Source organism: Bos grunniens, chromosome 19 (assembly GCF_055505025.1).
Source record: "Bos grunniens cultivar Pamir isolate PY7600 chromosome 19, Bosgru_T2T1.0, whole genome shotgun sequence".
In the NCBI taxonomy this organism is placed as follows: domain Eukaryota; kingdom Metazoa; phylum Chordata; class Mammalia; order Artiodactyla; family Bovidae; genus Bos; species Bos grunniens.
The window spans coordinates 34,464,276-34,477,662 of NC_141183.1; the positions used below are offsets into that span (position 1 = coordinate 34,464,276).

Below are 13,387 nucleotides of genomic sequence, written 5' to 3' on the forward strand. Positions count from 1 at the left end.
ATAGTTCTGATTCAAACAATGTAATTATTAGGCCAACAAAAGATGGAAAGTGAAAATGAAACTCACGGTGCTAAAGAAGGCTCCTTTGCTTCTACAGAAGAGAGAACGAAAGACAACATTTTATGAAAATCGGAAAACTACAGTTGTGTCAGATGTAACAACTGAACATCATAACCACAAACTGTTAATGAAATAACAGAACCAATTTTTGGCTGACCAAAATAAAAATCGGTGGCCAAGGCAATAGTTTCTGCAAAAATCCCTCGGTCAATAATGAGCTAATTAAGATCAGGCTCATATGAGCAAGAGAGAAAATATAGAATGCCACGCTCCCAAGAGTCACCTGTCACAGGTACAAAATGTTATTCCTTTTCCCATTCTGCTCTCAGTGTGTCCTGCCCACATCGTTACAAATGGGACACAGTTCTGTAGGGCTGTACATGCTCTGGAAAGTGAAAGTAAAAGTCGCTCAGTCATGACTGAGTCATGGACGCCCCATACAGTCTGTGGAATTCTCCAAGTCAGAATACCAGAGTGGGTAGCTGTTCCCTTCTCCAGTGGATCTTCCCAACCCAGGGATTGAACCCAGGTCTCTCACATTGCAGGCAGATTATTTACCAGCTGAGCTACCAGGGAAGCAGACAAAGCTTCCTCCTTCAGACCCTTGCCGGACCTATCCTGGTCCTTGATGTGACTGAGCATCTTGCCTTTGTTCAATACCCCCCTCTCCCGGGAGGAATGGCAGTACCTACCTCTCATGGAGCTGCTGGCTGACCATGGAGGGATGCTGTTCCTCTTCTGATAAAACAAGATGTAAGCCCCTCGTGTATTGACCTCGTCTTCTAGAAGTGGCTCCACCATGCTGTCATCGTAACTGTACCACTGGCCGTCCAGAGAGTTCCGGCAGTAGGCTGCGAAGGTCCAAACCCCAAGTCCCCGTTAATTGGAGCCCCCCAAAGCAGGAAGAGATTTCCCACTGGCATGGCTGAAAAACAGATAATTTGTCATAGAATGAGAAACATCGGTTCATTTTTAGCCAGAAAGGAATTTGGTGGAATCAGAAAGGATCAACCAGGTATACATCCAGATGCTCACTGATAAAGTGAGTTGTTACCACACAAGCTGAATCCTTATGTTGTAGAGATTGTTCAGGCAAAATTTCTAATAAAAGCGTGTCCTGAGTTCTTTATGGGGGGCTTCCCTGGTGGCTCAGACGGTAAAGAATCTTCCTACAATGCATGACACCCAAGTTTGATCCTGGGTCGGGAAGATCCCCTGAAGAAGGGAATGGCTACTCATTTCAGTATTCTTGCCTGGGAAATCCCACGGACAGAGGAGCCTGGTGGGCTACAGTCAATAGGGTCGCTAAAGAGTCAGACATGACTGAGCAACTGATACTTTCACTTTTTTCAGGTAACAATGCTAACGGTCATCCTGGTTCTTTTGAGAAGCTTCAAAATGCACATCTCTGATTCAGTATGCAAGGAAAACATGAACTTGGGATTATAAGACACTTCTTTCCTACCTAAGAACTGTAGCCAAACATCTAAGAAAATGATCATAGATAAGACTCTCACCACCTTCCAAACAAATACAAGAGATATTCTTCTCCTTTCCCTCCACGTCTCAGTAAATGGTACCATAACATACTAACTCAGGAGTAAAAGCCAGCTTTTTTTCTGTAATGGGCCAAATAGCTCATTTGGCCAATTTTTGGCTCTGCAGGTCACCTTTGGCCACCTACGGTCTCTGTCATATATTCTTCCTGCTGTTATTTGGTTTGTTTTTTGTTTTGCTTTTTTACCCCCTTTTAAAATGTAAAAGCCATTTTTAACTCATGAACCGAGCGAACACAGGTACCAGACTGGGTCTGGCCCACGAGCCACACTTGGCTGGCTTTTTTTTTTTTTGGCTGAAACTCATGGCATGTGGGATCTTAGTTCCCTGACCAGGGATTGAACCCACGTCCCCTGCTGTGGAAGCACAGTTGACTGACTTGCACTGGCTCACACCAGGCACGGGAAGTTCATCTTTGCTCCTGCCTCTCTTCCATCCCATGCTGAGTGCAAAAGCCAGTCTGACCAATTCTCTTTCTCAAATGTGTCTTGAATACCCTATCATCACCCAAGTCCCAGCCAACACCATCTCCCACTTGAGGCCCAGAAACACCCTCCTAACTGCAATTCCAGCTTATATTCTTGCTCCACCCAATTCTCTGCTCAAGCTAAGACCTCACTTCGTGAACTTGATTATGTCTTTATTCCTCGGCCGAGAACCTTTTAATGGCTTCCCACCACGGTTTGGAAAAATGCAATCTCTTTTCCATGGCCTCCAGCATCTTGGGATCCAGCCCCATCTTGACTTACTTCCCCCTTCAGTCACAGCGGGATTTCATCAATGCTTAAACACACAAACTCTGCCTCTGGACCTTTGCACACGCTAGCAGTGCTGCCCATAATGCTTTCCTACCATTATTCACACAGCTAAGTTCCACATCTTCTTTCCTAAAGGTAACACGCTCAGGCAGGCCTTATCTGTATCTCAGACACAGCAACCAATCACCTTTCCATGACGCCAAGTAGTGAAAGTGTTAAAGGGACAAGCACCTTTTTATTTCTGTGTCTGAAATTAGTCCCATGAGGGCAGGACTCCTATTCATCTTGTTCATCACTTAGGCTCCAGCACCTAGCCCAGGGTTTGGCATAGAATGGGGACTTCATAAATATTTGCTCAATGAACAGATGAGTGATGGTCCTGGTTGTTTATACGGTCCAATATTTTCCAAATTGCAGGTTCATGAGTACACTAGCAATAGCCCACTTTTCAAAAAAAAAAATATTTCCAAGAATTTTTTTCCAGAAATGACCTAATTTATATTAGTGTAGAACAGACCAAGGTATGCAATTATGAACTGAGTGAGCTGCCAAGCTCTTTGTTTCTGTCCTCCCATCCTTCATTCACTTCAAGTTCCTAGAAGGCAGTAACAACCGAATGTACCCCATAGAAATAAATACCAAATCTGATAAGTGGGAGTCTGTGGGCTGAATCACAGATGAGGACAAATGTCACTCTTTGGGTTTCACCTGATATGGTGAAAACTCAGGCTGTAACAAACTTTCTATCCCAACCACCCTCCTAAGCCTGCCCCATGCTTGGACCAGCACCCCCTACCCCCTGGCAGGTTCCGGGCATGGAGCGGGTGAGGGGTCAGCTGGTGTTCAGTGCCCGAGTGAGCTTGGCATCTCATGGGTGTCCCTTCCAAGGGTATCTGGAGGCCCAGGCCACAGCCACGAATGTGGGCATAGCAGCAGCAGCCACGGGCCGCGAGGCAGGCTCACCTGTGTAATGCCCACCTTGCAAACTGCCGTGGTGGTTGCAGACGGCGTAGAGGTCGTACAGGAAGTCTGGCGGGTAGCTGGTGGGCAGGCAGGCTGGCTGCTTCCAGGAAGGAGGCCAGGCACCCGGCATGGCCTTGGGGCTGGTGCTCCTCTGGGCCACGTGGGGAGCCATGTTGAGCCCGGCGAGCGGGAACTTCACCAGCGTGGAGAGCTTGTTCCTCCTCTCGCCCACCTGGCAGAAGCGCTTGAGGTGGATGATAAGGATGTCCGGCAGGGTCCAGAGGCTCAGCTTCACCACCCCCTGCTGCAGGGCCTGGCAGTGGGGGCAACGCCACGCGTCGTCCTGGGCCAGCTGGAAGGGAAGCCGCCAGGACCGTGAGCCCACCCACCGACGGGCCCTGGCACCCCCCGTCCAGCAGGGGCACAGACCCCCAGGGCGGGACCTGCTCCTCCTTGGTGTAGAACTGGAAACACTCGTCCAGGGTGCAGCTGTGTTGCTGGTGAGCCTGCTGCTGCCGCCTCACACTGTCTGCGTCTTGCACCCGCTCCTCCTGGGGGCTCCCAAACAGGCTGCAGGGGGAGCAGACAGAGGCCGTGTGGGTGTCTCACTTCCCCGCAACACCCCCAACCGAGGGTCTCTACTCCCAGCTAATGGGGTGCAAAGCATCTGCTGTGGAGTCAAAGGCCCCCTTCCTTGGGCTCCTGGAGCGCCCACTCTCTCTTACTGGAATTCTCAGTCTCCCCCAGCAGCCCTGAGAAGGACCAAGCCCTGGGCTTAGGTATCTTTGTCTCATGTGATTCATGGCCTGGCACCTAGTTGAGATTAATAAACCCTCACCAGGCCCACTCCAGTGTTCTTGCCTGGAGAATCCCAGGGACGGCGGAGCCTGGTGGGCTGCCGTCTATGGGGTCGCACAGAGTCAGACACGACTGAAGCGACTTAGCAGCAGCAGCAGCAGCAGGCCGAACAGTGCCTTTTCCCAATGTTGGAAGATGCCCTCGGGGTTAGAGAAGCAGCCACACTGGGTGACTCAGAGTGTGCACTTGAGCCTGACGGCCTGAGTTCAAAGTCCACCTCTGCTAGGCACGGGCTGTGTGACACTGAGCGACCGTTTAGCCTCTCTGTGCCTTGGTTTCCTCATCTGACAAGGTGGATTCAAGTTGGCCCTACCTTACAGAATGGGATATATGAAATATCCTGCACGGATGGAAAGTGCTCAGGGCAGGGCCTGGCCAGGGGAAGTGAATAAGTGTCACCTCACCATTTACAACTGTGACTGTGACCACCACGGCCATCACCCACTGACATCATTATACTATTCCTACTGCTGTTGTTTATAGACAGACAATTGCCAGTGGGGCTTCTTGGAGGAATAGGTCACAGGGCATCCGGGAAGCTTCATACACCCCACAGTGGCATCAGGGGAGCTGGCATAGGAAGGTCCTTTATGCACAAACAGGCTTTGTCTCCTCTGCTGGAGCTGGGCTCTGCTGGACTCACCGCTCCTTGGTGTCAACGTCCCACTCCACGGCCAGTTTGATGTGCGGAGGGCCTCCTGGCCTCCTGAGATGCAGAGCCCTGATGAGAGAATAGGGGGCCCATCCAAGACATGGAGATGGGCTTCCCACTCTCCCCACCCTCCCCACCCCCAGGACCAATGTTCCCAACAGAAACGTCCAGAGCTGCATGGAAACCAAGGTCGGGGGCCTGAGGAGGCACTGTCTGCGGAAGGCTTGGTCCTTCATCTACCCTGAAGCCTCTGTCCTCCCTGTCCTGGGAGCTGTGAGCTCTGAGGGTCTGGTGGCTCAGCGCTCCCACTGCAGCCCCAGCCACCTGCTCAGTGACAATAGGTCTGTTCTGTTTGAACATCCTATACACACACCCAATTCTGATGATGCCCAAAATGAGCTGCCGGGTTTCCCTCCACTGTGAAGTGAAAGGAGCACCTTTGAGCCCACCTCCACGACCTAAAAGGTCTTCCCCTTCCAGAGCCCCCCAGACCCAGAAAATCTCATTGGCCCATCGGTCTTTCCAGCTGCTTGCACTCAGCCCATTTCAGAAGAGACTGGCTGGCCTTAATGCAGAAGAAAGTAGAAGACGTGAAATCAAGACACATATAGACAAGCGATGGGAGGGTCTGCCCCTTAAAAGAAAGTTTTGAATGCCCCTTAAAAGAAAAAAGTGGAGATGTCACATAAGCCTCCAGCTGTCACCAAGATGATTCAAAAACAGGTTTTGAGGGACATCCCTGGGGGTCCATGGTTAAGACTCTGAGCTTCCAATGCAGAGGGCATGGGGTTACATCCCTAGTCAGGGAACTAAGATCCTGCATGCTATATAGCATGGCCAAAAAATAAAAATAACAAATAAAACCAAATTGAAACTATCAAAAACAAAACAAAACAAAACAAAAACCCAGTGTTTGAGTTCATGGAAGGTATACAATCCTTAACTAGCCATGTGAGTGTGAATAAGTCCTCATCTTTGGGAACCCCAGGGTCCCCTCCATCTCTGAAGTGGCCATCAGTCCTGCTTAGACATAAGGACTGGAAGCACAGAATGTATACAAGGACCTAACCCAGTTGCTAGTGCTGAAGACCAAGGGCAACTAAGATTGTCATCAGTTTTACTGATACACAGCCTTGAAGGAGTCTAGTCAGACAAGAATGTATTCATTCTCTTACCATGTCTGGAACATCCCCTTACCTGTCAACTGCCCAGTGACAGAGGGGCCGACTGTCCTGTGGGGACAAGTAGCTACAGGCCAGGGAGAGTCCCACGACCCGGATGGAGAACAGTGACCCCAGGTTCTGCCAAGCCAAGAACAGGAAGCAGGTCAATGTGCATGTTGGTGTGAATCAGATGGTTATGTGCAAAGAAGTTACTCAAAAAATGCAACTTTCTGATTATAGGGATTTTTTGAATATGTCTTTAATAATTTTTTTCTAAACCTGGAGATATAAAGGCTTTAGATTTTTTTAGAAGATACACCCTATACCTTTTAACATAGTAATCTAATACCATGTAACATTAAATTTTCTGAAACAGTGAACACAGTGATTTAAAATAACATTAAAAAAAAAAAATAACACATGGTTAATTAAAGCAAATGTTGGCACAATAAATGGGAAATTAAACCAATTCTGTTCATCAATTATTAATGGAGAAGGAAATGGCAACCCACTCCAGTACTCTTGCCTAGAAAATCCCATGGACGGAGGAGCCTGGTGCAGGCTACTGCCCAGGGGGTCACAAAGTTAATAGATTATCAAGATGATTATAATCGTCACCAGATTACCAAAGTGAGGCAATTATCTAAAAGCAAGCTAGTGTACATTTTACTTATCAAATGCTAAGTATTTGTACACATCGAAATAAGCCACATAAAAGAAATGTCACATATGTTTTTATTCTAAGATATATATTTTTTTCATATTCTAACTTTTCTGAACTGAAGTGAACCTTGAAAGTGAAAGTCGCTCAGTCGTACCTGATTCTTTGCAACCCCATGGAATTCTCCATGGAATTCTCCATTGAACCCCATGGAATTCTCCAGGCCAGAATACTGGAGTATGTAGCCTTTCCCTTCTCCAGGGGATCTTCCCAACCCAGGGATCGAACCCAGGTCTCCCACAATGCAGGCAGATTCTTTACTGTCTGAGCCACCAGGGAAGCCAAGTGAACCTTAAACAGCGTTATTTGCAATAGTCAACTGGTAGAAGTAACCCAAGAATCCATCAACGTATGAATGGATAAACCAAATGCGGTATTATACACACACAAGGGATTCCCTGACAGCTTAGCTGGTAAAGAATCCACCTGCAATGCAGGAGATTTCAGTTTGATTCCTGGGTTGGAAAGATCGCCTGGAGAAGGGATAGGCTACCTACTCTAGTATTCTTGGGCTTCCCTAGTGGCTCAGCTGGTAAAGAGTCTGCCTGCAATGCGGGAGACCTGGGTTTGATCCCTGCCTTGGAAAGATCCCCTGGAGAAGGGAATGGCTACGCACTCCAGTATTCTGGGCTGGAGAATTCCATGGACTATACAGTCCATAGAGTCTCAAAGACACACACAATGGAATATTACTCAGCCTTAACAAACAAGTAAATTCAATGCATGCTGCAACATGAATGGACCCTGAAAACATTTTGCTTAGTGAAATAAACCAGACGCAGAAGGGCAAATATTGTATGGTTCTATTTATATGAGATACCCAGAGTGGTCAAATCCTTAAAGACAGAAAGTAGAATGGAGGTTCCCAACAGGCTAAGTGCTGGGAGAGCAGGGAGCTGTTATTTAATAGGTATAGTTTTTGTGGGTATGAGGAAAAATTTAGGGGGTATAGTGGTGATGGCTATGCATCATGAGGAATAAATTAATGCACACTTGTGAATGGTTAAAATTAATGTTACATGCGTTTTTCCACAATGTTTTAAAAAAATCAAGTCAGGGGTTGCCTGTATCATAATTTTGCAGGCCCCACTGACCGCTTGGTTCTAAAACTGAAATGGCTGTAGAGGTGCAGAGGCAAAAGTACATGGGAGACCACGGGGAGACTAAGAACAGCTGAGTTCAGTGTTTGCATGAAAGCGGTTCTGTCCACTTTCAACAGCAAGGAGCACAGGGTTTGGGGAAGGCCAAAGCTATTACTAGGTATTCTGACCTACTTAGGGAGAAATTCAAGTTTCTAATTTGGGCAGATCTGCCGGGCAGTTCATGGAGCAAAAATGCTTTGGAGATAAAGATTTGGTACAAAGGTAGAAAAGGTCATTAACAAAATGATATTTGGGGTAAATCCTGAGTCAAATGTATGGTTTTCCCTGGGCAGGAAAGCACATAAATTATGAATAATTATGAAGAAATCCCTTTGAAATGTTTGGGACATCCTCCAAATGGGAAGATTGTACTTAGAGAATAATTGGGGGTAAATGAAACTCGGGGGCTACTGACCTGTCCCTAAAAATGTTAAAGTCTTCTGTGCCAAGCAGCCATCAGAACAACTTCTGATGCTATCGGGGCTAAAAGGAATGGTTTTAGGGAATTCCCTTATGGTCCAGTGGTTAAGAGTTCGTGTTTCCAATACAAGGGGTGGGAGTTCTATCCCTGGTTGGGGAACGAAGATCCCACATACCCCATGGCATGGCCAAAAAATAAGAAATGGTTTTAAAATTTGTTGCTTTTATTTGGAAACTACCAGACTCTACACATGGACATCACCAGATGGCCAATACAGAAATCAGATTGATTATATTCTTTGCAGCCAAAGATGGAGAAGCTCTATACAGTCAGCAAAAACAAGACCTGGAGCTGACTGTGGTTCAGATCATGATCTCCTTATTGCCAAATTCAGACTTAAATCAAAGAAAGTAGGGAAAACCACTAGACCATTCAGGTATGACCTAAATCAAATCCCTTACAATTATACAGTGGAAGTGACAAATAGATTAGATCTGATAGGCAGAATGCCTGAAGAACTATGGATGGAGGTTCGTGACACTGTACAAGAGGCAGGGATCAAGACCATCCCCAAGAAAAAGAAATACAAAAAGGCAAAATGGTTGTCTGAGGAGGCCTTGCAAATAGCTGAGAAAAGAAGATAAGTGAAAGGCAAAGGAGAAAAGGATAGATATACCCATTTGAATGCAGAGTTCCAAAGAATAGCAAGGAGAGATAAGAAAGCCTTCCTCAGTGATCAATGCAAAGAAACAGAGGGAAACAATAGAATGGAAAAGACTAGAGATCTCTTCAAGAAAATTAGAGATACCAAGGGAACATTTCATGCAAAGATGGGCACAATAAAGGACAGAAATGGTATGCACCTAACAGAAGCAGTATTAAGAAGAGGTATGAAGAATACACAGAAGAACTATATATAAAAAAAAGATCTTCATGATCCAGATAACCACGATGGTACGATCACTCGTCTAGAGCCAGACATCCTGGAATGTGAAGTCAAGTGGGCCTTAGGAAGCACCACTACAAACAAAGCTAGTGGAGGTGATGGAATTCCAGATGAGCTATTTCAAATCCTAAAAGATGATGCTGTGAAAGTGCTGCACTCGATATGCCAGCAAATTTGGAAAACTCAGCAGTGGCCACAGGACTGGAAAAGGTCAGTTTTCATTCCAATCCTGAAGAAAGGCAATGCCAAAGAATATTCAAATTACCACATAATTGTACTCATTTCACACACTAGCAAAGTAATGCTCAAATTCTCTAAGCCAGGCTTCAACAGTACATGAACTGTGAACTTTCAGATGTTCAAGCTGGGTTTAGAAAAGGCAGAGGAACCAGAGATCCAATTGCCAACATCTGTTGGATCATTGAAAAACAAGAGAGTTCCAGAAAAACATCTACTTCTGCTTTATAGACTATGCCAAAGCCTTTAACTCTGTGGATCACCAAAAACTGTGGAAAATTCTGAAAGAGATGGGAATACCAGACCACCTGACCTGCCTCCTGAGAAATCTGTATGCAGGTCAAGAAGCAACAGTTAGAATTGGACATGGAAAAACAGACTGGTTCCAAATCAGAAAAGGAGTACGTCAAGACTGTATACTGTCACCCTGCTTATTTAATTTATATGCAGAGTACATCATCCAAAATGATGGGCTGGATGAAGCACAAGCTGGAATCAAGATTGCCAGGAGAAATATCAATAACCTCAGATATGCAGATGACACCACCCTTATGGCAGAAAGCAAAGAACTAAAGAGCTTCTTGATGAAAGTGAGAGGAAAGTGAAAAAGTTGGCTTAAAACTCAACATTCAGAAAAAGAAGATCATGGCATTTGGTCCGATTGCTGCCACTGCTACTGCTGCTAAGTCGCTTCAGTCGTGTCCGACTCTGTGCGACCCCATAGATGGCGGCCCACCAGGCTCCCCCGTCCCTGGGATTCTCCAGGCAAGAACACTGGAGTGGGTTGCCATTTCCTTCTCCAATGCGTGAAAGGGAAAAGTGAAAGTGAAGTCGTTCCGTCATGTCCGACTCTTCACGACCCCATGGTCTGCAGCCTACCAGGTTCCTCTGTCCATGGGATTTTCCAGGCAAGAGTACTGGAGTGGGGTACCATTGGTCTGATTACTTCATAGCAAATAGATGGGGAAACAGTGGAAACAGTAACAGACTTTATTTTTGGGGCTCCAAAATCACTGCAGATGGTGACTGTAGCCATGAAATTAAAAGACGTTTGCTCCTTGGAAGAAAAGCTATGACCAACCTAGACAGCATATTAAAAAGCAGAGACGTTACTTTGCCAACAAAGGTCCATCTAGTCAAAGCTATGGTCTTTTCAGTAGTCATGTATGGATGTGAGAGTTGGACTATAAAGAAATCTGAGTGCTGAAGAATTGATGTTTTTGAACTGTGGTGCTGGAGAAGACTCTTGAGAGTCCCTTGGACTGCAAGGAGATCCAACCAGTCAATCCTAAAGGAAATAAGTCCTAAATATTCATTGGAAGGACTGCTGCTGAAGCTGAAACTCCAATACTTTGGGCACCTGATGTGAAGAACTGACTCATTGGAAAAGACCCTGATGTTGAGAAAGATTGATGGCAGGAGGAGAAGGGGATGTCAGAGGATGAGATGGTTGGATGGCATCACTGATTCTTTGGACATGAGTTTGAGTAAGCTCTGGGAGTTGGTGATGGACAGGGAAGCCTGGTGTGCTGCAGTCCATGGGGTCGCAAAGAGTCGGACATGACTGAGCGACTGAACTGAACTGAACCAGTCTGAGAATCAATAAACGAGCAAGGCATAAAGGTGTTCCTTCTTGGAGTTTTTCATGTGTTTCTCAAAAATTGGACAAAATTATTTGAATATCTACATTCTCATATTTGGACATAAACATCAATTTTAGTTTTCCACAGGAGTAATATTTCAAGTCCCTTAAAACTGTTTTTTCATTTCTTTTTTTATACTGGAGTAGAGCCGATTAACAATGTTATGGTAGCTTTAGGTGGAGAGCAACAGGATGCAAGTCCATTGAAATTTTTGGTTCAAATGTCTACATTACAGTTTTTTACAGTAAGTTTCTCTCCAGGAAGAACTATGGGAAGCCACAAACGAATGATGTAAATTCCACTCTTTCTTCCAGTTTTTTAAAAAAATATTTATTTGTTTGGCTGCACTGGGTCTCAACTCTGGGATCTTTTCTCCTGGCTGAGGCATGCTAGATCTTCAGCTCCAGCATGGGAACAATTAGTTGTGGCATGTAGGATCTGGTTCTCTGACCAGGGATAGAACCTGTTGCCCCCGGCACTGGGAGAATGGACTCTCAGACACTGAATCACCAGGGAAGGCCCCAGTGGTGTTTCGAAAGATTTAACAAGCGAAAGCTCCATCTATGAAAGGTCTTTGGTAATGTGACAAAGAGAGGAACAGCACAGGTCATAAAATGGTGATTTTTCTTGCATAAAAAAGTTGCTTGATATGACAATGTGAATGCTGTCATTGATGCTAAATTCTTGTCTCTCCTGAGCTACCCCTAAATTCCTACCCTACACACACACAACACACACACACACGCACACACACACACACACACACTGACCTGTATGGGGACTTCGCTCTTCATGAGGTATCGGACTTTGCTAAGAATGCACTGCTGGAGCTGGATCCATGAGATGGCTCTGTCTTCCCTTACCAAGAAAGGAGGCCCAAACCTGGAAATCCAAGTATATGAGGTTATTTCAGCAAAACAAAAACCAACAATACCCAAGAGTCAACAGTGTTGACTCTACTCATTGGCTTCACTCAATTGGATCCCACATACCATGCACCAGAGCCAATTAAAAAAAAAAAAAAAACTTAAAAAAAAATAGAGATGAGAGTAGTTATCATTGTTCCTAAAACCAATAGAAAAACCTCTGATACTTAATTGTTACGGATGGTGTTAGCCATCTGCTGAGGGCTATCACTTTTGATCCTCTTGATCAGAAAGCACCTTACACCCTACTCCTTGTGGATCAACATTAAGAATGGATATTTAATCTTTTTCAAATTAGAATTATTCCAGCCCAAATTCCAAGTACATGTTGACACACCCCAGAAATCATGTGAAAGAAAGACAAAGTTAAACATACCTGCTGGCCTGCTGCCCCGAGCCCACCAGATTACAGAACAGGATTAGCACCGAGGTCTCGTTGTGGACGGGCAGCGATAATCGCTGACCCTCACGGGCTGCCAAGCGCGGGGAGACCAGTAGACCAGATGGACGAGCTGAAGATCAAGAATTACATTTGTGTTCTTAAAGGAGCTACTGTGCTGGGTCAGAACGCTGGCTTCTAGCCCCTCTTCTCTTTGAGCATCTATTAACCACTGGATTAATAGATGACACTGGAGGGCTTCAGGGAAAGCAATATTAAAGTTCATGGCACATGTGCCACTGGACACTTGGTGCAAGAAGAGGATCTACACGGTAGTGAACTTGCTGCTGTGTTCAGCCAATTTTAAAATACAGAGATTTTTCAGTTCTAATGAGATAGATGAAACTGGAGCCTATTATACAGAGTGAAGTAAGCCAGAAAGAAAAACACCAATACAGTATACTAACGCACATATATGGAATTTAGAACGATGGTAATGACAACCCTGTATGCGAGACAGCAAAAGAGACACAGATGTATAGAACAGTCTTTTGGACTCTGTGGGAGAGGGAGGTGGGGGATGATTTGGGAGAATGGCATTAAAACATGTATAATATCATATAAGAAACGAATCGCCAGTCCAGGTTCGATGCAGGATACAGGAAGCTTGGGGCTGGTGCACTGGGATGACCCAGGGGGATGGTATGGGGAGGGAGGTGGGAGGGAGGTTCAGGATGGGAAACATGTGTACACCCGTGGCAGATGCATGTTGATGTATGGCAAAACCAATACAATATTGTAAAGTAAAAAATAAATAAATAAATATATTTTAAAAAATAAAATACAGAGATTTTAATCAACACTTTTCAAAGCCAATCTGAAAAATACACCAAAATGATTTTGGTTGCTTGTATGCTTTGATCAGAGAGCTGTAGAGTTTCTGCTCTCTTAGAAAGCCAAC

At 45.4% G+C, this 13,387-nt stretch overlaps 1 protein-coding gene across 7 annotated transcripts in view; it reads right to left on the reverse strand.

Annotated features, from left to right (window-relative positions):
• The window catches only part of USP43 (ubiquitin specific peptidase 43), a 51,629-nt gene that overhangs the window by 9,924 nt on the left and 28,318 nt on the right, over positions 1 to 13,387 (reverse strand). For 3 of the 7 annotated variants that reach the window (XM_086358876.1, XM_086358874.1, XM_086358872.1), the window contains 7 exons: positions 12,424 to 12,559; positions 11,892 to 12,003; positions 6,046 to 6,149; positions 4,840 to 4,917; positions 3,782 to 3,908; positions 3,339 to 3,690; positions 753 to 911 (listed from right to left, as the gene is read on the reverse strand). In XM_086358876.1, the coding sequence (XP_086215002.1) occupies positions 753 to 911; positions 3,339 to 3,690; positions 3,782 to 3,908; positions 4,840 to 4,917; positions 6,046 to 6,149; positions 11,892 to 12,003; positions 12,424 to 12,559 (1,068 nt within the window). Of the gene's footprint in view, positions 1 to 752; positions 986 to 3,338; positions 3,691 to 3,781; positions 3,909 to 4,839; positions 4,918 to 6,045; positions 6,150 to 11,891; positions 12,004 to 12,423; positions 12,560 to 13,387 lie in introns of all 7 variants that reach the window. The other 4 variants (XM_086358875.1, XM_086358873.1, XR_015147890.1 and 1 more) reach the window with 3 other exon arrangements.